Raw genomic sequence first — 26,468 nt, 5'->3', positions numbered from 1 at the left:
TCCAATCAGTTGAATTTATCACAGATGGACTCGAATCAAGTTGTAGAAACATCTCAAGGATGATCAACGAAAACAGGATGTCCCTGAGCACAATTTCGAGCCTCATAGCAAAGGGTCGGAATACTTACGTAATTAAGATATTTCTGTTCATTTATTTTTTTTAACTGTTTTCGCTTTGTCATGAAGGGTTATTGTGTGTAGATTATTATTATTTTTTATTGATTTGATCTTTTATGGGCCTCCTGGGTGGCTCAGTGGTTAAGGGCGCTGTACTGCAGCGCCAGCTGTGCCACCAGAGACTCTGGGTTCGCGTCCAGGCTCTGTCGCAACCGGCCGCACCCGGTAGGTCCATGGGGTCGACGCACAATTGGCCCAGCGTCGTCCGGGTTAGGGAGGGCTTAGCCGGTAGGGATGTCCTTGTCTCATCGCGCACCTGCGACTCCTGTGGCGGGCCGGGCGCAGTGCACGATAACCAAGGTTGCCAGGTGCAGGGTGTTTCCTCCGACACATTGGTGCGGCTGGCTTCTGGGTTGGATGCTCCTGCTGTGTTAAGAAGGGTTAGGGCGGCTTGGTTGGGTTGTGTATCGGAGGACACATGACTTTCAACCTTCGTCTCTCCCGAGCCCGTATGGGAGTTGTACCAGAGAAAAGATAGTAGCTACTAAACAATTGGATACCACGAAATTGGGGAGAAAAAGGGGTACAATTTTAAAAATAAAATAAAAGTTAAAAAATATATATTTTTAATACATTTTAAATTAAGGTTGTAAAATAACAAAATGTGGAAAAAGTCAAGGGATCTGAATACTTTCTGAAGGCACTGTATATACATGTGTATATTGCTATGTTGAGTGTGTCACACAGACTCGTACTCAGTCTCCCAGGCAGTGTATTTGTCTATAAGGTTCCTGGCCGAGGGTTTGGTGTGAGCGATCACCTCCAGGAAGTCGTCTGTTGTCACAGTTTCCAGGTGAATGACAGGCATGTTGCAGCTCCCTGTAAGGGGAGGAGTGGTATTATTAATAACGGATAGCCGTCCTATCACCACCGCCGTCATTTCTACTAATTTCCAGATGATTCTACATGCTAAATCTACTGCACACAGCCAAGTGCTACTGAAAAACGAGATCCTCCATTTTTTGTCAATACCGGAGTTTTCAGCTGAGTAAATATTACAATGTAACCCTGCTGGTGGCTCTCTAGAGCATCAAATATCTTCCTGACTGGTCTCACGGCTGTTTCCTTACCCTGCTGGTGGCTCTCTAGAGCATCAAATATCTTCCTGACTGGTCTCACGGCTGTTTCCTTACCCTGCTGGTGGCTCTCTAGAGCATCAAATATCTTCTTGACTGGTCTCATGGCTGTTTCCTTACCCTGCTGGTGGCTCTCTAGAGCATCAAATATCTTCCTGACTGGTCTCATGGCTGCTTCTTTACACACCAGCCTGATATCAGACCCAGAGTAGCCTTCCGTCGCCTAGAATATATAGATATTAGTATTAATATATCAAAACAACACCATCTATTACTACTACAACTAGCTAACTTACTATGATACGAGAAAACATCTATTACTTAACTACTATAACATTTCAATTAACAGGTGTGCCTTGTTAGAAGTTCTTAATGCGTTTGAGCCAATCAGTTGTGTTGTGACAAGGTAGGGGTGGTGTACAGAAGATGGTCTTTTACCAAACAAGCTAAGTCCATATTATGGCAAGAACAGCTTTTTAGTAGTCAATCTTTTGGTCAACAGAGATGTGAGATCCCACTGTTCCTCCCCCCTACCTGTGCAATCATCTCATAGGCCAGCTCGGTGCGTAGCTCCACCCCTCCAGTGCAGCTGAGTGGAGGCAGCCAATGAGAGACCATGGCCTGTCGGGCATTGCCAGAGGGAAGGCCAACCAGAATCCTTTTCTCCAGACGTCTCAGCATGGCATGATCCAGCTCCCTGAGAAGACGAAGAGGGAGAAACCCCTTATGTTACCGAGACCACCGGTCATATCTGTAACCCTCCTGACCCTGTAGGTGTTGAACCCTGACTATATCTCTACCTGCTCCTAGATCAACACCCTGAGCAGCTTGATAAATACGGTTCCAGTTCTTGTGAGCTTACCAGGACAGGTTAGAGGCTGCCAGGACATATGCCAGGCCTTACCAGGACAGGTTAGAGGCTGCCAGGAGATACGCCAGGTCTTACCAGGACAGGTTAGAGGCTGCCAGGACATATGCCAGGACTTACCAGGGCAGGTTAGAAGCTGCCAGGACTTACCAGGGCAGGCTAGAGGCTGCCAGGAGATACGCCAGGTCTCACCAGGGCAGGTTAGAGGCTGCCAGGACAAATGCCAGGTTCTCACCAGGGCAGGTTAGAGGCTGCCAGGACAAACGCCAGGTCTAATCAGGGCAGGTTAGAGGCTGCCAGGACAAACGCCAGGTCTAATCAGGGTAGGTTAGAGGCTGCCAGGACAAATGCCAGGTTCTCACCAGGGCAGGTTAGAGGCTGCCAGGACAAACGCCAGGTCTAATCAGGGTAGGTTAGAGACTGCCAGGTCTCACCAGGGTAGGTTAGAGACTTCCAGGACAAATGCCAGGTCTCAACAGGGTAGGTTAGAGACTGCCAGGACAAGCGCCAGGTCTTACCAGGGTAGGTTAGACACTGCCAGGACAAACGGCAGGTCTTACCAGGGTAGGTTAGTGTTAGAGAGGTTAGGGTTAGTCCTACCAGGGAAGGTTAGGGTTAGTCCTACCAGGGAAGGTTATGGTTAGTCCTACCAGGGAAGGTTAGGGTTAGACCTACCAGGGAAGGTTAGGGTTAGACCTACCAGGGAAGGTTAGGGTTAGACCTACCAGGGAAGGTTAGCGTTAGACCTACCAGGGAAGGTTAGCGTTAGTCCTACCAGGGAAGGTTATGGTTAGTCCTACCAGGGAAGGTTATGGTTAGTCCTACCAGGGAAGGTTAGGGTTAGACCTACCAGGGAAGGTTAGGGTTAGACCTACCAGGGAAGGTTAGCGTTAGACCAACCAGGGAAGGTTAGGGTTAGACCTACCAGGGAAGGTTAGGGTTAGACCTACCAGGGAAGGTTAGCGTTAGACCTACCAGGGAAGGTTAGCGTTAGACCAACCAGGGAAGGTTATGGTTAGACCTACCAGGGAAGGTTATGGTTAGACCTACCAGGGAAGGTTATGGTTAGACCTATCAGGGAAGGTTAGCGTTAGACCTACCAGGGAAGGTTAGCGTTAAACCAACCAGGGAAGGTTAGCATTAGACCTACCAGGGAAGGTTAGCATTAGACCTACCAGGGAAGGTTAGGATTAGACCTACCACGGAAGGTTAGGGTTAGACCTACCAGGGAAGGTTAGATGCTGCCAGGACAAAAACCAGATCATCAGATCGGGCCAGTCCATCCATCTGGACCAAAAGCTCTGTCTTCATCCTTCTGCTGCCCTCGTGCTCTCCTCTGGACCAGGACAGCAACACAGAGAACAAAGAGCAGCATGAATAACACATAAATGCATTAGTAAACACAGAGAGCAGCATTAAAAACACAGAGAGCAGCATTAAAAACACAGAGAGCAGCATTAAAAACACAGAGAGCAGCATTAAAAACACAGAGAGCAGCATTAAAAACACAGAGAGCAGCATTAAAAACACAGAGAGCAGCATTAAAAACACAGAGAGCAGCATTAAAAACACAGAGAGCAGCATTAAAAACACAGAGAGCAGCATTAAAAACACAGAGAGCAGCATTAAAAACACAGAGAGCAGCATTAAAAACACAGAGAGCAGCATTAAAAACACAGAGAGCAGCATTAAAAACACAGAGAGCAGCATTAAAAACACAGAGAGCAGCATTAAAAACAGAGAGCAGCATTAAAAACACAGAGAGCAGCATTAAAAACACAGAGAGCAGCATTAAAAACACAGAGAGCAGCATTAAAAACACAGAGAGCAGCATTAAAAACACAGAGAGCAGCATTAAAAACACAGAGAGCAGCATTAAAAACACAGAGAGCAGCATTAAAAACACAGAGAGCAGCATCAAAAACACAGAGAGCAGCATTAAAAACACAGAGAGCAGCATTAAAAACACAGAGAGCAGCATTAAAAACACAGAGAGCAGCATTAAAAACACAGAGAGCAGCATTAAAAACACAGAGAGCAGCATTAAAAACACAGAGAGCAGCATTAAAAACACAGAGAGCAGCATTAAAAACACAGAGAGCAGCATTAAAAACACAGAGAGCAGCATTAAAAACACAGAGAGCAGCATTAAAAACACAGAGAGCAGCATTAAAAACACAGAGAGCAGCATTAACACAGAGAGCAGCATTAAAAACACAGAGAGCAGCATTAAAAACACAGAGAGCAGCATTAAAAACACAGAGAGCAGCATTAAAAACACAGAGAGCAGCATTAAAAACACAGAGAGCAGCATTAAAAACACAGAGAGCAGCATTAAAAACACACAGAGAGCAGCATTAAAAACACAGAGAGCAGCATTTACTGCCCCATTATAACTCCCCTCCCCCACTATAACTCCCCCACTATAACTCCCTCCCCCACTCCTTCTCTAACTCCCTCCCCCACTCGAACTCCCCTCCCCCACTCCTTCTCTAACTCCCTCCCCCACTCGAACTCCCCTCCCCCACTATAACTCCCCCCCACTATAACTCCCCTCCCCCACTCCTTCTCTAACTCCCTCCCCCACAATAACTCCCCTCCCCCACTCCTTCTCTAACTCCCCTCCCCACTATAACTCCCCTCCCCCACTATAACTCCCCCTCCCCCACTCCTTCTCTAACTCCCTCCCCACTATAACTCCCCTCCCCACTATAACCCCCCACTATAACTCCCCCTCCCCCACTCCTTCTCCAACTCCCCCTCCCCTTTTCTAACTCCCCTCCCCCACTCCTTCTATAACTCACCCTCCCCTCCCTCTATAACTCCCCTCCCCTCTCTCCGTAACTCCCCCTCCCCTCTCTCCGTAACTCACCCTCCCCTCTCTACGTAACTCACCCTCCCCTCTCTCCGTAACTCACCCTCCCCTCTCCGTAACTCACCCTCCGTAACTCACCCTCCCCTCTCTCCGTAACTCACCCTCCCCTCTCTCCGTAACTCACCCTCCCCTCTCTCCGTAACTCACCCTCCCTTCTCTCCGTAACTCACCCTCCCCTCTCTCCGTAACTCACCCTCCCCTCTCTCTGTAACTCACCCTCCCCCCTCTCTGTAACTCACCCTCCCCTCTCTCCGTAACCCACCCTCCCCTCTCTTCGTAACTCACCCTCCCCTCTCTCCGTAACTCACCCTCCCCTCTCTCCGTAACTCACCCTCCCCAACTCACCCTCCCCTCTCTTCGTAACTCACCCTTCCCTCTCTCCGTAACTCACCCTCCCCTCTCTCCGTAACTCATCCTCCGTAACTCACCCTCCCCTCCCTCCGTAACTCACCCTCCCCTCTCTCCGTAACTCACCCTCCCCTCTCTCCGTAACTCACCCTCCCCTCTCTCCGTAACTCACCCTCCCCTCTCTCCGTAACTCACTCTCCCCTCTCTCTGTAACTCCCCCTCCCCTCTCTCTGTAACTCACCCTCCCCTCTCTCTCTGTAACTCCCCTCCCCTCTCTTCGTAATTCACCCTCCCCTCTCTCCGTAACTCCCCCTCCCCTCTCTCCGTAACTCCCCCTCCCCTCTCTCCGTAACTCACCTTCCCCTCTCTCCGTAACTCACCCTCCCCTCTCTCCGTAACTCACCTTCCCCTCTCTCCGTAACTCACCTTCCCCTCTCTCCGTAACTCACCCTCACCCTCTCTCCGTAACTCCCCCTCCCCTCTCTCCGTAACTCACCCTCCGTAACTCACCCTCCCCTCTCTCCGTAACTCCCCCTCTCTACGTAACTCACCCTCCCCTCTCCCCGTAACTCACCCTCCCCTCTCTCCGTAACTCACCCTCCCTTCTCTCCGTAACTCACCCTCCGTAACTCAACCTCGCCTCTCTCCGTACCTCACCCTCCCCTCTCTCCGTACCTCACCCTCCCCTCTCTCCGTAACTCACCCTCACCCTCTCTCCATAACTCCCCTCCCCGTAACTCACCCTCCCCTCTCTCCGTAACTCACCCTCCCCTCTCTCCGTAACTCACCCTCCCCTCTCTCCGTAACTCACCCTCCCCTCTCTCCGTAACTCACCCTCCCCTCTCTCCGTAACTCGACCCTCTCCGTAACTCACCCTCCCCTCTCTTCGTAACTCACCCTCTCCTCTCTTTGTAACTCACCCTCTCCTCTCTCCGTAACTCACCCTCCCCTCTCTCTGTAACTCACCCTCCCCTCTCTCCGTAACTCACCCTCCCCTCTCTCCGTAACTCACCCTCCCCTCTCTCCGTAACTCACTGTCCCCTCTCTCTGTAACTCACCCTCCCCTCTCTCCGTAACTCACCCTCCCCTCTCTCCGTAACTCACCCTCCCCTCTCTCCGTAACTCACCCTCCCCTCTGTCCGTAACTCACCCTCCCCTCTGTCCGTAACTCACCCTCCCCTCTCTCTGTAACTCACCCTCGCCTCTCTCTGTAACTCACCCTCCCCTCTCTCCGTAACTCACCCTCACCTTCCCCTCTCTCCGTAACTCACCCTCCCCTCTCTCCGTAACTCACCTTCCCATCTCTCCGTAACTCACCCTCACCCTCCCCTCTCTCTGTAACTCACCCTCCCCTCTCTTCGTAACTCACCCTCCCCTCTCTCTGTAACTCACCCTCCCCTCTCTCTGTAACTCACCCTCCCCTCTCTCCGTAACTCACCCTCCCCTCTCTCCGTAACTCACCCTCCCCTCTCTCCGTAACTCACCCTCCCCTCTCTCTGTAACTCACCCTCCCCTCTCTCTGTAACTCACCCTCCCCTCTCTCTGTAACTCACCCTCCCCTCTCTCTGTAACTCACCCTCCCCTCTCTTCGTAACCCACCCTCCCCTCTCTTCGTAACCCACCCTCCCCTCTCTTCGTAACCCACCCTCCCCTCTCTTCGTAATTCACCCTCCCCTCTCTCCGTAACTCACCCTCCCCTCTCTCCGTAACTCACTGTCCCCTCTCTCTGTAACTGCCCCTCCCCTCTCTCCGTAACTCCCCCTCCCCTCTCTCCGTAACTCCCTCTCTCCGTAACTCCCCCTCCCCTCTCTCCGTAACTCACCCTCCTCCAGTCCCTCTCTGGCTCATAACTGACTCCAGTTCATCCAGGAAAATGGTGGAAGGGGCGTGGTAGCGAGCCAGCTCAAACAACACCTGGAGAGAGGAGTGCATTTTGTCAACTAATAAACATCAGTCTTTAACATTCATACAGGGACATCAGACAGCCACGTACCCTGACCAGCTTCTCAGAGTCTCCTCTCCACTTGCTGACGATGCTGGAGGCTGAGATGTTGAAGAAGGTGGTGTTACACTCTGTGGCTACAGCCTTGGCCAGCAGTGTCTTACCTGTACCTGAGAGGAGAGGTTAGGAGTGTGTGTGGATGTGTCTGTAGGTGTGTGCGTGTGTAGGTGAGTAGGTGTGTGTGTGTGTGTAGGTGAGCGTGCGTGTGGAGGTGTGTGTGAAGGTGTTACCTGGAGGTCCGTATAACAGCAGACCTTTCCATGGAGACAGGATGCCAGTGAATAGCTGTGGATACTAAGGACAGAATGAAGGAATGTTAGTTCTATAGAGTCAGATCAAATTACAATTTCAAGCAGCAACCGTACTGTAAGATGGACCATACTGTAAGATGGACCCTACTGTAAGATGGGGCATACTGTAAGATGGACCCTACTGTAACATGGACCCTACTGTAAGATGGACCCTACTGTAAGATGGACCCTACTGTAAGATGGACCCTACTGTAAGATGGACCCTACTGTAAGATGGACCCTACTGTAACATGGACCCTACTGTAAGATGGACCCTACTGTAACATGGACCCTACTGTAACATGGACCCTACTGTAACATGGACCCTACTGTAACATGGACCCTACTGTCAGATGGACCCTACTGTAACATGGACCCTACTGTAACATGGACCCTACTGTAAGATGGACCCTACTGTAAGATGGACCCTACTGTAAGATGGACCCTACTGTAAGATGGACCATACTGTAAGATGGGGCATACTGTAAGATGGTTCATACTGTCAGATGGACCCTACTGTAAGATGGACCATACTGTAAGATGGACCCTACTGTAAGATGGACCCTACTGTAAGATGGACCATACTGTAAGATGGGGCATACTGTAAGATGGGGCATACTGTCAGATGGACCCTACTGTAAGATGTACCATACTGTAAGATGGACCCTACTGTAAGATGGACCCTACTGTAAGATGGACCCTACTGTAAGATGGACCCTACTGTAAGATGGACCCTACTGTAAGATGGACCATACTGTAAGATGGACCCATACTGTAAGATGGACCCATACTGTAAGATGGACCATACTGTAAGATGGACCCTACTGTAAGATGGACCATACTGTAAGATGGACCCTACTGTAAGATGGTCCATACTGTAAGATGGACCCTACTGTAAGATGGACCATACTGTAAGATGGACCCTACTGTAAGATGGACCATACTGTAAGATGGACCCTACTGTAAGATGGACCCTACTGTAAGATGGACCCTACTGTAAGATGGACCCTACTGTAAGATGGACCCTACTGTAAGATGGGTCATACTGTAAGATGGACCATACTGTAAGATGTACCCTACTGTAAGATGGACCCTACTGCAAGATGGGGCATACTGTAAGATGGGTCATACTGTCAGATGGACCCTACTGTAAGATGGACCCTACTGTAAGATGGACCCTACTGTAAGATGGGGAATACTGTAAGATGGGGAATACTGTAAGATGGACCATACTGTAAGATGGACCTTACTGTAAGATGGTCCATACTGTAAGATGGGGCATACTGTAAGATGGGGCATACTGTAAGATGGGTCATACTGTCAGATGGACCCTACTGTAAGATGGACCCTACTGTAAGATGGGGCATACTGTAAGATGGGTCATACTGTCAGGTGGACCCTACTGTAAGATGGACCCTACTGTAAGATGGACCCTACTGTAAGATGGGGCATACTGTAAGATGGGTCATACTGTAAGATGGACCCTACTGTAAGATGGACCATACTGTAAGATGGGGCATACTGTAAGATGGACCCTACTGTAAGATGGACCCTACTGTAAGATGGACCCTACTGTAAGATGGACCCTACTGTAAGATGGACCCTACTGTAAGATGGGGCATACTGTAAGATGGGTCATACTGTCAGATGGACCCTACTGTAAGATGGACCCTACTGTAAGATGGACCCTACTGTAAGATGGACCCTACTGTAAGATGGACCATACTGTAAGATGGACCCTACTGTAAGATGGACCCTACTGTAAGATGGGTCATACTGTCAGATGGACCCTACTGTAAGATGGGTCATACTGTAAGATGGACCCTACTGTAAGATGGACCCTACTGTAAGATGGGTCATACTGTAAGATGGACCCTACTGTAAGATGGGTCATACTGTAAGATGGACCATACTGTAAGATGGGTCATACTGTCAGATGGACCCTACTGTAAGATGGGTCATACTGTAAGATGGACCCTACTGTAAGATGGACCCTACTGTAAGATGGACCCTACTGTAAGATGGACCATACTGTAAGATGGACCCTACTGTAAGATGGACCCTACTGTAAGATGGTCCATACTGTAAGATGGACCCTACTGTAAGATGGACCATACTGTAAGATGGACCATACTGTAAGATGGACCCTACTGTAAGATGGACCCTACTGTAAGATGGACCCTACTGTAAGATGGACCATACTGTAAGATGGTCCATACTGTAAGATGGACCCTACTGTAAGATGGACCCTACTGTAAGATGGGGCATACTGTAAGATGGGTCATACTGTCAGATGGACCCTACTGTAAGATGGACCCTACTGTAAGATGGGGCATACTGTAAGATGGGTCATACTGTCAGATGGACCCTACTGTAAGATGGACCCTACTGTAAGATGGACCATACTGTAAGATGGGGCATACTGTAAGATGGGTCATACTGTAAGATGGACCCTACTGTAAGATGGACCATACTGTAAGATGGGGCATACTGTAAGATGGACCCTACTGTAAGATGGACCCTACTGTAAGATGGACCCTACTGTAAGATGGGGCATACTGTAAGATGGGTCATACTGTCAGATGGACCCTACTGTAAGATGGACCCTACTGTAAGATGGACCCTACTGTAAGATGGACCATACTGTAAGATGGGTCATACTGTCAGATGGACCCTACTGTAAGATGGACCCTACTGTAAGATGGACCCTACTGTAAGATGGACCCTACTGTAAGATGGACCCTACTGTAAGATGGGTCATACTGTAAGATGGACCCTACTGTAAGATGGACCCTACTGTAAGATGGACCCTACTGTAAGATGGGTCATACTGTAAGATGGACCCTACTGTAAGATGGACCCTACTGTAAGATGGACCATACTGTAAGATGGACCCTACTGTAAGATGGACCCTACTGTAAGATGGGGCATACTGTCAGATGGGTCATACTGTCAGATGGACCCTACTGTAAGATGGACCCTACTGTAAGATGGACCATACTGTAAGATGGACCCTACTGTAAGATGGACCCTACTGTAAGATGGACCCTACTGTAAGATGGACCCTACTGTAAGATGGACCCTACTGTAAGATGGACCATACTGTAAGATGGACCCTACTGTAAGATGGACCCTACTGTAAGATGGGTCATACTGTCAGATGGACCCTACTGTAAGATGGACCCTACTGTAAGATGGACCCTACTGTAAGATGGGTCATACTGTAAGATGGACCCTACTGTAAGATGGGTCATACTGTAAGATGGACCATACTGTAAGATGGGTCATACTGTCAGATGGACCCTACTGTAAGATGGGTCATACTGTAAGATGGACCCTACTGTAAGATGGACCCTACTGTAAGATGGACCCTACTGTAAGATGGACCATACTGTAAGATGGACCCTACTGTAAGATGGTCCATACTGTAAGATGGACCCTACTGTAAGATGGACCCTACTGTAAGATGGTCCATACTGTAAGATGGACCCTACTGTAAGATGGACCATACTGTAAGATGGACCCTACTGTAAGATGGACCCTACTGTAAGATGGACCCTACTGTAAGATGGACCCTACTGTAAGATGGGCCATACTGTAAGATGGACCCTACTGTAAGATGGACCCTACTGTAAGATGGGTCATACTGTCAGATGGACCCTACTGTAAGATGGGTCATACTGTAAGATGGACCCTACTGTAAGATGGACCCTACTGTAAGATGGGCCATACTGTAAGATGGGGCATACTGTAAGATGGGTCATACTGTCAGATGGACCCTACTGTAAGATGGGGCATACTGTAAGATGGGTCATACTGTCAGATGGACCCTACTGTAAGATGGACCCTACTGTAAGATGGACCCTACTGTAAGATGGACCATACTGTAAGATGGGGCATACTGTAAGATGGGTCATACTGTAAGATGGACCCTACTGTAAGATGGACCATACTGTAAGATGGGGCATACTGTAAGATGGACCCTACTGTAAGATGGACCCTACTGTAAGATGGACCCTACTGTAAGATGGGGCATACTGTAAGATGGGTCATACTGTCAGATGGACCCTACTGTAAGATGGACCCTACTGTAAGATGGACCCTACTGTAAGATGGACCATACTGTAAGATGGGTCATACTGTCAGATGGACCCTACTGTAAGATGGACCCTACTGTAAGATGGACCCTACTGTAAGATGGACCATACTGTAAGATGGACCATACTGTAAGATGGGGCATACTGTAAGATGGGTCATACTGTCAGATGGACCCTACTGTAAGATGGACCCTACTGTAAGATGGACCATACTGTAAGATGGACCATACTGTAAGATGGGTCATACTGTAAGATGGACCCTACTGTAAGATGGACCATACTGTAAGATGGTCCATACTGTCAGATCGGCCGTACTCTACGATGGACCCTACTGTAAGATGGGCCGTACTCTACGATGGACCATACCTTCACGAATAACAGTACCTTGTTTCCTACTGCTTTTAGTGTAGACATATTCAGAAGTAGAATGGAAGTGGTACGACAGCAGAGAAAGAGCATGGTGCTTACGGCCTGTACCTTAATAGGGTAGACGACAGCCTCTTTGACTAATCGCTTGGCGGCCTGCAGGCCTATAATGTCATCCCAGCGCACAGCGGGGTTCTGTAAATAGATGTCCTTTAGAGAGAGGAGAGGGGTGGAGCTCAGACCTTCATTAATAAACACACACATTCCATACAATGGTAGCTCTTCAGTCCTCTAGTGTTTCACCGGAGTATTACAGATTAAGAGAACGTCTTCAACGCCTTCCCAAAATAACACAGGATCCTGCTAATAACAGCTCTTATCCTGCTAACAGCTCTTACCCTGCTCATAACAGCTCTTACCCTGCTCATAACAGCTCTTACCCTGCTAACAACAGCTCTTACCCTGCTAACAACAGCTCTTACCCTGCTCATAACAGCTCTTACCCTGCTCATAACAGCTCTTACCCTGCTCATAACAGCTCTTACCCTGCTCATAACAGCTCTTACCCTGCTAACAACAGCTCTTACCCTGCTCATAACAGCTCTTACCCTGCTCATAACAGCTCTTACCCTGCTCATAACAGCTCTTACCCTGCTAACAGCTCTTACCCTGCTCATAACAGCTCTTACCCTGCTCATAACAGCTCTTACCCTGCTCATAACAGCTCTTACCCTGCTCATAACAGCTCTTACCCTGCTCATAACAGCTCTTAACCTGCTCATAACAGCTCTTACCCTGCTCATAACAGCTCTTACCCTGCTCATAACAGCTCTTACCCTGCTCATAACAGCTCTTAACCTGCTCATAACAGCTCTTACCCTGCTCATAACAGCTCTTACCCTGCTAACAGCTCTTACCCTGCTCATAACAGCTCTTACCCTGCTAACAACAGCTCTAACCTTGCTCATAGCAACTCTTACCCTGTTCATAGCAGCTCTTACCCTGCTCATAACAGCTCTTACCCTGCTCACAACAGCTCTTACCCTGCTCACAACAGCTCTTACCCTGCTCATAACAGCTCTTACCCTGTTAACAGCTCTTACCCTGCTCATAACAGCTCTTACCCTGCTAACAACAGCTCTTACCCTGCTAACAACAGCTCTTACCCTGCTAACAACAGCTCTAACCTTGCTCATAGCAACTCTTACCCTGTTCATAGCAGCTCTTACCCTGCTCATAACAGCTCTTACCCTGCTCACAACAGCTCTTACCCTGCTAACAACAGCTCTTACCCTGCTAACAACAGCTCTAACCTTGCTCATAGCAACTCTTACCCTGTTCATAGCAGCTCTTACCCTGCTCATAACAGCTCTTACCCTGCTCACAACAGCTCTTACCCTGCTCACAACAGCTCTTAACAGCTCTTACCCTGCTAACAACAGCTCTTACCCTGCTCATAACAGCTCTTACCCTGCTCATAACAGCTCTTACCCTGCTCATAACAGCTCTTACCCTGCTTATAACAGCTCTTACCCTGCTAACAGCTCTTACCCTGCTCATAACAGCTCTTACCCTGCTCATAACAGCTCTTACCCTGCTCATAACAGCTCTTACCCTGCTAATAACAGCAGCTAGATCTCTCATCTCACTGTTCATCCCAATGAAGGCGCTGAGGGGTTTCAGAAGAGGCTCCTGGAGAGAAGAGAACACCATTTTGTGGTTTGAGGTTTGAAATGAGCTCTACACACACAGACCATAGCTCTTCCATAGCTCTTCCATGGTATGTTCAGACTGTATACGTTACCATGGGTTAAGGGGTGCCATGGGGTCTGGACGTTAGGGGTCAGAGTACAGTATGATGGGGTCTGGAGGGTAGGGTTAGGGGTCAGAGTACAGTATCATGGGGTCTGGACGTTAGGGGTCAGAGTACAGTACCATGGGGTCTGGACGTTAGGGGTCAGAGTACAGTACCATGGGGTCTGGACGTTAGGGGTCAGAGTACAGTACCATGGGGTCTGGAAGGTAGGGTTAGGGGTCAGAGTACAGTATCATGGGGTCTGGATGGTAGGGTTAGGGGTCAGAGTACAGTATCATGGGGTCTGGAGGGTAGGGTTAGGGGTCAGAGTACAGTACCATGGGGTCTGGAGGGTAGGGTTAGGGGTCAGAGTACAGTATCATGGGGTCTGGATGGTAGGTGTCAGAGTACAGTATCATGGGGTCTGGATGGTAGGGGTCAGAGTACAGTACCATGGGGTCTGGATGGTAGGGGTCAGAGTACAGTACCATGGGGTCTGGAGGGTAGGGTTAGGGGTCAGAGTACAGTACCATGGGGTCTGGACGGTAGGGTTAGGGGTCAGAGTACATTATCATGGGGTCTGGCCATTAGGGTTAGAAGTCAGAGTACAGTACCATGGGGTCTGGACGGTAGGGTTAGGGGTCAGAGTACAGTACTAAGTGGTCTGGACGGTAGGGTTAGGGGTCAGAGCACAGTATCATGGGGTCTGGATGGTAGGGTTAGGGGTCAGAGTACAGTATCATGGGGTCTGGACATTAGGGTTAGGGGTCAGAGTACAGTATCATGGGGTCTGGATGGTAGGGTTAGGGGGCAGAGTACAGTATCATGGGGTCTGGATGGTAGGGTTAGGGGTCAGAGTACAGTATCATGGGGTCTGGACATTAGGGTTAGGGGTCAGAGTACAGTATCATGGGGTCTGGATGGTAGGGTTAGGGGGCAGAGTACAGTACCATGGGGTCTGGATGGTAGGGTTAGGGATCAGAGTACAGTACCATGGGGTCTGGACGGTAGGGTTAGGGGTCAGAGTACAGTACCATGGGGTCTGGAGGGTAGGGTTAGGGGTCAGAGTACAGTATCATGGGGTCTGGATGGTAGGTGTCAGAGTACAGTATCATGGGGTCTGGATGGTAGGGGTCAGAGTACAGTACCATGGGGTCTGGATGGTAGGGGTCAGAGTACAGTACCATGGGGTCTGGAGGGTAGGGTTAGGGGTCAGAGTACAGTATCATGGGGTCTGGATGGTAGGGTTAGGGGTCAGAGTACAGTATTATGGGGTCTGGATGGTAGGGTTAGGGTCAGAGTACAGTACTATGGGGTCTGGACGGTAGGGTTAGGGTCAGAGTACAGTATCATGGGGTCTGGACATTAGGGTTAGGGGTCAGAGTACAGTACCATGGGGTCTGGATGGTAGGGTTAGGGATCAGAGTACAGTACCATGGGGTCTGGACGGTAGGGTTAAGGGTCAGAGTACAGTACTATGGGGTCTGGATGGTAGGGTTAGGGGTCAGAGTACAGTACCATAGGGTCTGGACGGTAGGGTTAGAGGTCAGAGTACAGTACTATGGGATCTGGACATTAGGGTTAGGGGTCAGAGTACAGTACCATGGGGTCTGGATGGTAGGGTTAGGGGTCAGAGTACAGTATCATGGGGTCTGGATGGTAGGGTTAGGGGGCAGAGTACAGTATCATGGGGTCTGGATGGTAGGGTTAGGGGTCAGAGTACAGTATCATGGGGTCTGGACATTAGGGTTAGGGGTCAGAGTACAGTACCATGGGGTCTGGATGGTAGGGTTAGGGATCAGAGTACAGTACCATGGGGTCTGGACGGTAGGGTTAGGGGTCAGAGTACAGTATCATGGGGTCTGGATGGTAGGGTTAGGGGTCAGAGTACAGTATCATGGGGTCTGTACGGTAGGGTTAGGGGTCAGAGTACAGTATCATGGGGTCTGTACGGTAGGGTTAGGGGTCAGAGTACAGTATCATGGGGTCTGTACGGTAGGGTTAGGGGTCAGAGTACAGTATCATGGGGTCTGGATGGTAGGGTTAGGGGTCAGAGTACAGTATCATGGGGTCTGGATGGTAGGGTTAGGGGTCAGAGTACAGTATCATGGGGTCTGTACGGTAGGGTTAGGGGTCAGAGTACAGTACCATGGGGTCTGGACGGTAGGGTTAGGGGTCAGAGTACAGTATCATGGGGTCTGGATGGTAGGGTTAGGGGTCAGAGTACAGTATCATGGGGTCTGTACGGTAGGGTTAGGGGTCAGAGTACAGTACCATGGGGTCTGGACGGTAGGGTTAGGGGTCAGATTACAGTATCATGGGGTCTGGACGGTATCATGGGGTCTGGAGGGTAGGGTTAGGGGTCAGAGTACAGTATCATGGGGTCTGGATGGTAGGGTTAGAGGTCAGAGTACAGTATCATGGGGTCTGTACGGTAGGGTTAGGGGTCAGAGTACAGTACCATGGGGTCTGGATGGTAGGGTTAGGGGTCAGAGTACAGTACTATGGGGTCTGGACGGTAGGGTTAGGGCTCAGAGTACAGTACCATGGGGTCTGGATGGTAGGGTTAGGGGTCAGAGTACAGTACCATGGGGTCTGGATGGTAGGGTTAGGGGTCAGAGTACAGTACCATGGGGTCTGGATGGTAGGGTTAGGGATCAGAGTACAGTACCATGGGGTCTGGACGGTAGGGTTAGGGGTCAGAGTACAGTATCATGGGGTCTGGACGGTAGGGTTAGGGGTCAGAGTACAGTATCATGGGATCTGGACATTAGGGTTAGGGGTCAGAGTACAGTACCATGGGGTCTGGATGGTAGGGTTAGGGGTCAGAGTACAGTACCATGGGGTCTGGACGGTAGGGTTAGGGGTCAGAGTACAGTATCATGGGGTCTGGATGGTAGGGTTAGGGGGCAGAGTACAGTATCATGGGGTCTGGATGGTAGGGTTAGGGGTCAGAGTACAGTATCATGGGGTCTGGACATTAGGGTTAGGGGTCAGAGTACAGTACCATGGGGTCTGGATGGTAGGGTTAGGGATCAGAGTACAGTACCATGGGGTCTGGACGGTAGGGTTAGGGGTCAGAGTACAGTATCATGGGGTCTGGACGGTAGGGTTAGGGTCAGAGTACAGTATCATGGGGTCTGTACGGTAGGGTTAGGGTCAGAGTACAGTATCATGGGGTCTGGACGGTAGGGTTAGGGGTCAGAGTACAGTATCATGGGGTCTGTACGGTAGGGTTAGGGGTCAGAGTACAGTATCATGGGGTCTGGATGGTAGGGTTAGGGGTCAGAGTACAGTATCATGGGGTCTGGATGGTAGGGTTAGGGGTCAGAGTACAGTATCATGGGGTCTGGACGGTAGGGTTAGGGGTCAGAGTACAGTACCATGGGGTCTGGACGGTAGGGTTAGGGGTCAGAGTACAGTATCATGGGGTCTGGATGGTAGGGTTAGGGGTCAGAGTACAGTATCATGGGGTCTGTACGGTAGGGTTAGGGGTCAGAGTACAGTACCATGGGGTCTGGACGGTAGGGTTAGGGTCAGATTACAGTATCATGGGGTCTGGACGGTAGGGTTAGGGTCAGAGTACAGTATCAGGGGTCTGGAGGGTAGGGTTAGGGGTCAGAGTACAGTATCATGGGGTCTGGATGGTAGGGTTAGAGGTCAGAGTACAGTATCATGGGGTCTGTACGGTAGGGTTAGGGGTCAGAGTACAGTACCATGGGGTCTGGATGGTAGGGTTAGGGGTCAGAGTACAGTACTATGGGGTCTGGACGGTAGGGTTAGGGCTCAGAGTACAGTACCATGGGGTCTGGATGGTAGGGTTAGGGGTCAGAGTACAGTACCATGGGGTCTGGATGGTAGGGTTAGGGGTCAGAGTACAGTACCATGGGGTCTGGATGGTAGGGTTAGGGATCAGAGTACAGTACCATGGGGTCTGGACGGTAGGGTTAGGGGTCAGAGTACAGTATCATGGGGTCTGGACGGTAGGGTTAGGGGTCAGAGTACAGTATCATGGGATCTGGACATTAGGGTTAGGGTCAGAGTACAGTACCATGGGGTCTGGATGGTAGGGTTAGGGTCAGAGTACAGTATCATGGGGTCTGGACGGTAGGGTTAGGGGTCAGAGTACAGTATCATGGGATCTGGACATTAGGGTTAGGGGTCAGAGTACAGTACTATGGGGTCTGGACGGTAGGGTTAGGGGTCAGAGTACAGTACCATGGGATCTGGACATTAGGGTTAGGGTCAGAGTACAGTACTATGGGGTCTGGACGGTAGGGTTAGGGGTCAGAGTACAGTATCATGGGGTCTGGACGGTAGGGTTAGGGGTCAGAGTACAGTATCATGGGGTCTGGATGGTAGGGTTAGGGGTCAGAGTACAGTACTATGGGATCTGGACATTAGGGTTAGGGGTCAGAGTACAGTACCATAGGGTCTGGACGGTAGGTTTAGAGGTCAGAGTACAGTACTATGGGATCTGGACATTAGGGTTAGGGGTACAGTATCATTAGGGGTACAGTATCATGGGGTCTGGACGGTAGGGTTAGGGGTCAGAGTACAGTATCATGGGGTCTGGATGGTAGGGTTAGGGGTCAGAGTACAGTATCATGGGGTCTGGATGGTAGGGTTAGGGGGCAGAGTACAGTATCATGGGGTCTGGATGGTAGGGTTAGGGGTCAGAGTACAGTATCATGGGGTCTGGACATTAGGGTTAGGGGTCAGAGTACAGTACCATGGGGTCTGGATGGTAGGGTTAGGGATCAGAGTACAGTACCATGGGGTCTGGACGGTAGGGTTAGGGGTCAGAGTACAGTATCATGGGGTCTGTACGGTAGGGTTAGGGGTCAGAGTACAGTATCATGGGGTCTGATGGTAGGGTTAGGGGTCAGAGTACAGTATCATGGGGTCTGTACGGTAGGGTTAGGGGTCAGAGTACAGTACCATGGGGTCTGGACGGTAGGGTTAGGGTCAGATTACAGTATCATGGGGTCTGGACGGTAGGGTTAGGGGTCAGAGTACAGTATCATGGGGTCTGGATGGTAGGGTTAGGGGTCAGATGACAGTATCATGGGGTCTGGACATTAGGGTTAGGGGTCAGAGTACAGTACCATGGGGTCTGGATGGTAGGGTTAGGGATCAGAGTACAGTACCATGGGGTCTGGACGGTAGGGTTAGGGGTCAGAGTACAGTATCATGGGGTCTGTACGGTAGGGTTAGGGGTCAGAGTACAGTATCATGGGGTCTGATGGTAGGGTTAGGGTCAGAGTACAGTATCATAGGGTCTGTACGGTAGGGTTAGGGGTCAGAGTACAGTACCATGGGGTCTGGACGGTAGGGTTAGGGTCAGATTACAGTATCATGGGGTCTGGACGGTAGGGTTAGGGTCAGAGTACAGTATCATGGGGTCTGGAGGGTAGGGTTAGGGGTCAGAGTACAGTACTATGGGGTCTGGACGGTAGGGTTAGGGCTCAGAGTACAGTACCATGGGGTCTGGATGGTAGGGTTAGGGGTCAGAGTACAGTACCATGGGGTCTGGATGGTAGGGTTAGGGGTCAGAGTACAGTACCATGGGGTCTGGATGGTAGGGTTAGGGATCAGAGTACAGTACCATGGGGTCTGGACGGTAGGGTTAGGGGTCAGAGTACAGTATCATGGGGTCTGGACGGTAGGGTTAGGGGTCAGAGTACAGTATCATGGGATCTGGACATTAGGGTTAGGGGTCAGAGTACAGTACCATGGGGTCTGGATGGTAGGGTTAGGGGTCAGAGTACAGTATCATGGGGTCTGGACGGTAGGGTTAGGGTCAGAGTACAGTATCATGGGATCTGGACATTAGGGTTAGGGTCAGAGTACAGTACTATGGGGTCTGGACGGTAGGGTTAGGGGTCAGAGTACAGTACCATGGGATCTGGACATTAGGGTTAGGGGTCAGAGTACAGTACCATGGGGTCTGGATGGTAGGGTTAGGGGTCAGAGTACAGTACTATGGGGTCTGGACGGTAGGGTTAGGGGTCAGAGTACAGTATCATGGGGTCTGGATGGTAGGGTTAGGGGTCAGAGTACAGTACTATGGGGTCTGGACGGTAGGGTTAGGGGTCAGAGTACAGTATCATGGGGTCTGGACGGTAGGGTTAGGGGTCAGAGTACAGTACCATAGGGTCTGGACGGTAGGTTTAGAGGTCAGAGTACAGTACTATGGGATCTGGACATTAGGTTAGGGTACAGTATCATTAGGGGTACAGTATCATGGGGTCTGGACGGTAGGGTTAGGGGTCAGAGTACAGTATCATGGGGTCTGGATGGTAGGGTTAGGGGGCAGAGTACAGTATCATGGGGTCTGGATGGTAGGGTTAGGGGTCAGAGTACAGTATCATGGGGTCTGGACATTAGGGTTAGGGGTCAGAGTACAGTACCATGGGGTCTGGATGGTAGGGTTAGGGATCAGAGTACAGTACCATGGGGTCTGGACGGTAGGGTTAGGGGTCAGAGTACAGTATCATGGGGTCTGTACGGTAGGGTTAGGGGTCAGAGTACAGTATCATGGGGTCTGTACGGTAGGGTTAGGGGTCAGAACACAGTATCATGGGGTCTGGATGGTAGGGTTAGGGGTCAGAGTACAGTATCATGGGGTCTGTACGGTAGGGTTAGGGGTCAGAGTACAGTACCATGGGGTCTGGACGGTAGGGTTAGGGGTCAGAGTACAGTATCATGGGGTCTGATGGTAGGGTTAGGGGTCAGAGTACAGTATCATGGGGTCTGTACGGTAGGGTTAGGGGTCAGAGTACAGTACCATGGGGTCTGGACGGTAGGGTTAGGGGTCAGATTACAGTATCATGGGGTCTGGACGGTAGGGTTAGGGGTCAGAGTACAGTATCATGGGGTCTGGAGGGTAGGGTTAGGGGTCAGAGTACAGTATCATGGGGTCTGGATGGTAGGGTTAGGGGTCAGAGTACAGTATCATGGGGTCTGTACGGTAGGGTTAGGGGTCAGAGTACAGTACCATGGGGTCTGGACGGTAGGGTTAGGGGTCAGAGTACAGTACCATTGGGTCTGGATGGTAGGGTTAGGGGTCAGAGTACAGTACTATGGGGTCTGGACGGTAGGGTTAGGGCTCAGAGTACAGTACCATGGGGTCTGGATGGTAGGGTTAGGGGTCAGAGTACAGTATCATGGGGTCTGGATGGTAGGGTTAGGGGTCAGAGTACAGTACCATGGGGTCTGGATGGTAGGGTTAGGGGTCAGAGTACAGTACCATGGGGTCTGGATGGTAGGGTCAGGGGTCAGAGTACAGTATCATGGAGTCTGGATGGTAGGGTTAGGGGTCAGAGTACAGTATCATGGGGTCTGGATGGTAGGGTTAGGGGTCAGAGTACAGTACCATGGGGTCTGGATGGTAGGGTTAGGGCTCAGAGTACAGTACCATGGGGTCTGGATGGTAGGGTTAGGGGTCAGAGTACAGTATCATGGGGTCTGGATGGTAGGGTTAGAGGTCAGAGTACAGTACCATGGGGTCTGGATGGTAGGGTTAGGGGTCAGAGTACAGTATCATGGGGTCTGGATGGTAGGGTTAGAGGTCAGAGTACAGTACCATGGGTTCTGACAGACTGTTGGATGCATCCTGGATAAGGCCTCTGCAGTCAATCAGCTGACCCTAATAGAGAAAAGCAACACAACCACAGTGTGTTAACCCTAACCCTAACCCAACCACAGGACTATCAACATAGAAAAATACCAGCAGCTAAAACTCATGAAACCCTTTGACACTGTGTGTTTGTGTCTGTGGACGTGTTTAACTATACTTGTGAGGACCAGAAGTTCCCACTAGAATAGTAAACAAACAAAAAGTGGACCAACTGGGGACATTTGGTTTGTCCCCACAAGATGAAATGTTATTTCTAGGGGGGTTAGGATTAGGTTTAGGATCTAGGGTTACGGTTCGGATTAGGAGCTAGGGTTACGGTTAGGATTAGGTTTAGGAGCTAGGGTTACGGTTAGGATTAGGAGCTAGGGTTACGGTTAGGATTAGGTTTAGGAGCTAGGGTTACGGTTAGGATTAGGTTTAGGAGCTAGGGTTACGGTTAGGATTAGGTTTAGGAGCTAGGGTTACGGTTAGGATTAGGTTTTAGGAGCTAGGGTTACGGTTAGGATTAGGTTTAGGAGCTAGGGTTACGGTTAGGATTATGATTAGGTTTAGGAGCTCGGGTTACGGTTAGGATCTAGGGTTACGGTTAGGATTAGGTTTAGGAGCTAGGGTTACGGTTAGGATTAGGTTTAGGAGCTAGGGTTACGGTTAGGATCTAGGGTTACGGTTAGGATTAGGTTTAGGAGCTAGGGTTACGGTTAGGATCTAGGGTTACGGTTAGGATTAGTCTAGGATCTAGGGTTACGGTTAGGATTAGGTTTAGGAGCTAGGGTTACAGTTAGGATTAGGTTTAGGGGTTAGGGTTAGAATTAGGTTTAGGAGCTAGGGTTAGGATTAGGTTTAGGAGCTACGGTTAGGATTAGGAGCTAGGGTTAGGATTAGGAGCTAGGGTTACGGTTAGGATTAGGTTTAGGAGCTAGGGTTACGGTTAGGATTAGGTTTAGGAGCTAGGGTTAGGATTAGGTTTAGGAGCTAGGGTTACGGTTAGGATTAGGTTTAGGAGCTAGGGTTACGGTTAGGATTAGGTTTAGGAGCTAGGGTTACGGTTAGGATTAGGTTTAGGAGCTAGGGTTAGGATTAGGTTTAGGAGCTAGGCTTACGGTTAGGATTAGGTTTAGGAGCTAGGGTTACGGTTAGGATTAGGTTTAGGAGCTAGGGTTACGGTTAGGATTAGGTTTAGGAGCTAGGGTTATGGTTAGGATTAGGTTTAGGAGCTAGGGTTACGGTTAGGAGCTAGGGTTAGGATTAGGTTTAGGAGCTAGGGTTACGGTTAGGATTAGGAAAAATAGGATTTAGAATGGGACTGAATTGTGTGTCCCCTCTCGAGGTTAGTTGTACAAAACTGTGTGTGTTTCCGTTCCCTACCTTCTTCATCTGTCCTTCTCCTGCTCCGTTCCTGATGATGGGGGAAACATTCAGGCCGAACTCTGTCGGCTCTGGAGGAGAGGAGCGCCCACCGTTCTCCTGCAACCATCAACAATATCTGCCAATCATAGTGATCAGCAGGAACAAATGGCATCCTATTCCCCATCTTAGAGGTCGACCGATTATGATTTTTCATTGCCGATACCGATTATTGGAGGACCAAAAAAAAGCCGATACTGATTAATCTGACCATTTGTTGTTGTAATAATGACAATTACAACAATACTGAATGGCTACTTTTCTTTTACCTTAATATAATACATCAATAAAATCAATTTAGCCTCATAAATAATTAAACATGTTCAATTTGGTTTAAATAATGCAAAAACAAAGTGTTGGAGAAGAAAGTGAAAGTGCAATATGTGCCATTTCAGTTCCTTGCTCAGAACATGAGAACATATGAAAGCTGGTGGTTCCTTTTAACATGAGTCTTCAATATTCCCAGTTAAATTTTAGGTTGTAATTATTATAGGAATTATAGGACTATTTCTCTCTATACCATTTGTATTTCATATACCTTTGACTATTGGATGTTCTTATAGGCACTATAGTATTGCCAGTGTAACAGTATAGCTTCCGTCCCCCTCCTCGCCCCTACCTGGGCTCGAACCAGCAACACATTGACAACAGTCACCCTCGAAGCATCGTTACCCATCGCTCCACAAAAGTCGCGGCCCTTGCAGAGCAAGGGGAACAACTACTCCAAGTCTCAGAGCAAGTGACGTCACCGATTGAAACGCTATTAGCGTGCACCCCGCTAACTAGCTAGCCATTTCACATCGGTTACACCACCATAAACTCGGGAGTTGATAGGCTTGAAATCATAAACAGCTCAATGCTTGAAGCACAGCGAAGAGCTGCTGTCAAACGTACGGAAGGGCTGTTTGAATGAATGCTTACGAGCCTGCTGGTGCCTACCATCGCTCAGTCAGACTGCTCTATCAAATCATAGACTTAATTATAACATAATAACACACAGAAATACGAGCCTTTGGTCATTAATATAGTCAAATCCGGAAACTCATTTAGAAAACAAAACGTTTATTCTTTCAGTGAAATACGAAACCGTTCCGTATTTTATCTAACGGGTGGCATCCCGAAGTCTAAATATTGCTGTTACATTGCACAACCTTCAATGTTATGTCATAATTATGTGCAATTCTGGCAAATTAATTAAGGTCTTTGTTAGGAATAAATGGTCTTCACACAGTTCACAACGAGCCAGGCGGCCCAAACTGCTGCATTTACCCTGACTCTGCTTACACGGAACGCAAGAGAAGTGACACAATTTACCTAGTTATAAGAAATTCATGTTAGCAGGCAATATTAACTAAATATGCAGGTTTAAAAATATATACTTGTGTTTTGATTTTAAAGAAAGGCATTGATGTTTATGGTTAGGTTTGGTGCAACGACAGTGTAAATCATCACCCGTTTGGCGAAGTAGGCTGTGATTCAATAAGAAATTAACAGGCACCGCATCGATTATATACAACACAGGACACTCTAGATAAACTAGTATTATCTTCAACCATGTGTAGTTAACTAGTGATTATGTTAAGATTGATTGTTTTTTATAAGATAAGTTTAATGCTAGCTAGTAACTTACCTTGGCTTATTGCTTCCCTCACGTAACAGGTTAGGGTTAGCTTGCCATGCAGGCTCCTCGTGGAGTGCAATGTAAGGCAGGTGGTTAGAGCGTTGGACTAGTATTGAAAATCTCATTGAAAATAAGAATGTGTTCTTAACTGACTTGCCTTGATAAATAAAGGTGTAAAAGTTGTTTTTTGTAATAGTGTCCAATACCTAATTAAGCGGCCATTCCGATTAATCGGTCGACCTCCCCATATAGTGCACTATATTTGACCAGGTCCCATAGGGTTCTATATAGGGAATAGAGTGCCATTTGGGATGTCACATGGTACAAACAGCCTGTTCCATCTGGTGTGTCTATAGTGAAATGTAAGCACATTCAGTAAACTCATTTGATTGTTTGAAACAGAGTGGTGTGAAAACGTACACCAACAGCTTTACTGGCGTCCTTGACCACCATCTTGGGTTCTGTCTTCTTGACTCCACCCCTGGAGGGGGGTCTGTGGGAGGAGTTTATTCTGGGCAGGGGCAGACCTCCAGTGCAGGGGATCCTGAAGGACACGGACAGACAGACAGAACACAGCAGACAGCTAAGAGCTACACAGAACACTGATATTGAGCCATTCCAGAAATCCAACACCATACTCTGAAGCTAGTTTTAACAGAGAAAAAAGGCTCACCTCTTTTTTCCACAACTTCTTGCATGTCTACTTTCAACTAGATTGAAAAGAGATGAACAGGAGATAACACATAGCAATTAATGATATGATATATTACCACAACATAACCTATATCTCTGAAACGGCAGGTTATTTTTCAATAGGTTTTCATTGAAATTGTGTATTTGTGTACATTATTATTTTGTTTTGCTACAGAAAATGCAGTGTCTTATGAGCCCACGTGGGCTGGGCATCCTTGAAGATGCCTGGCACTATAATAATACAAACATCTAAATGATTCAAGTGAGATTCTGTCGCCACGCCAACCTGGTTCTGGAAGTTTCTTGGTTAGTTTGGGATATCTCTGGAACTTGATGAAGTAGTAACTCTCATACTCCATCAACACAGTGTCCAGGTCTATATTGTCACACACTTCAAACCGCCGGAAGCAGACATTGGCATCCTGTTCCAGCGCACTGGCAGCATCCATGTACCTGTCAACAACATAGTCATGTTCAAGTCGAGCCCTCTGTAGACCTAGGCTACTTTACAGGAATCAGACTAGATATGCAGTATATCACACGGACTTACCCTGCCTCCATTAAATGATGAAAGATTAATATGAGTAGATTTCTTCTTCTGGACTCTGTTCTCATTTCATCCTAATGTAAGAAACGAGTTAATCAGTGTAATATAATGAATGACAAGCCAGGTAACAACCAGACATCTGCAACATGATCAGCACCATATTCACCACACAGCACCAAGACAGACTGCCTAGGCAACAGTGGACGCTGAATGACTCATGCACCGAGCTAGCTAACTGGTAAGCTTGTGAAAGTTTACTTACTTAATACAAACACGATGCGAAAAATATAGTGATTCCTTTGTATATTAAGCCATGTTGATCTAAACAATACTCACCGCCTCTCTTGCTTGATTCGCGGTTCTGATAGATTGATAAGAAAGTTCCATTGTGGATGTTGCGATCTGTCGGCGTGACACTTTGTGGTTTCTGGTTTGGGCAAAATGCCGTGTTCAAGACAACTGGGAACTCGGAACATACGAGACCAAATCATGACGTCAGTGATCTTCAGGTCGGCATGTCGGAGCTCTAGAAAGAGACCCGGGTTGGAATTCCGTTCAAATTGATTTTTCCCAGTCGGAGCTCGTTTTTCCCCCGAGTTCCCATTTGTTTTGAACGCACTAAAGTCTGAGATTTCCGAGTTCCCAGGTGTTTTGAACGCGGCATTAC

General features: G+C 48.8%; 1 protein-coding gene across 2 annotated transcripts; it reads right to left on the bottom strand.

The window, feature by feature from the left end:
- Positions 1-720: 720 nt before the first annotated feature.
- katnal2 (katanin p60 subunit A-like 2) lies at positions 721-26,468 on the bottom strand. Of its 2 annotated transcripts, none has more exons than XM_052517207.1 (16): positions 26,138-26,468; positions 25,805-25,875; positions 25,541-25,707; positions 25,235-25,271; positions 24,982-25,105; positions 22,902-23,000; positions 21,483-21,545; positions 13,714-13,791; positions 12,211-12,309; positions 7,577-7,640; positions 7,338-7,456; positions 7,167-7,258; positions 3,347-3,457; positions 1,788-1,950; positions 1,374-1,476; positions 721-996 (listed from the first exon to the last, which is right to left on the bottom strand). In XM_052517207.1, exons 1-16 carry the CDS (start codon positions 26,186-26,188, stop codon positions 857-859), a joined length of 1,581 nt encoding a protein of 526 aa, XP_052373167.1. In that variant the 5' UTR covers positions 26,189-26,468; the 3' UTR covers positions 721-856. The 2 variants fall into 2 exon arrangements, with proteins under 2 accessions (XP_052373167.1, XP_052373168.1); XM_052517208.1 differs by having other exon boundaries at positions 12,211-12,294; positions 26,138-26,467.

Source organism: Oncorhynchus keta, unplaced genomic scaffold, assembly GCF_023373465.1.
Source record: "Oncorhynchus keta strain PuntledgeMale-10-30-2019 unplaced genomic scaffold, Oket_V2 Un_scaffold_6055_pilon_pilon, whole genome shotgun sequence".
Taxonomy (NCBI): Eukaryota; Metazoa; Chordata; class Actinopteri; order Salmoniformes; family Salmonidae; genus Oncorhynchus; species Oncorhynchus keta.
Note: the sequence above shows the minus strand (reverse complement) of the source record. Positions and strands in the feature narration are given on the sequence as shown.

Coding starts and splice junctions, on each gene's coding strand:
- katnal2 (XM_052517207.1), bottom strand. CDS start 26,188: ATGGAACTTTCTTATCAATCTATCAGAACCGCGAATCAAGCAAGAGAG. Junction 25,272..25,540: donor CAAGAAACTTCCAGAACCAG/GTTGGCGTGGCG, acceptor TTTTCAATCTAG/TTGAAAGTAGACATGCAAGA. Junction 1,951..3,346: donor GCAGCATCTAACCTTCCCTG/GTAGGTCTAACC, acceptor TCGTCTTCTCAG/GGAGCTGGATCATGCCATGC.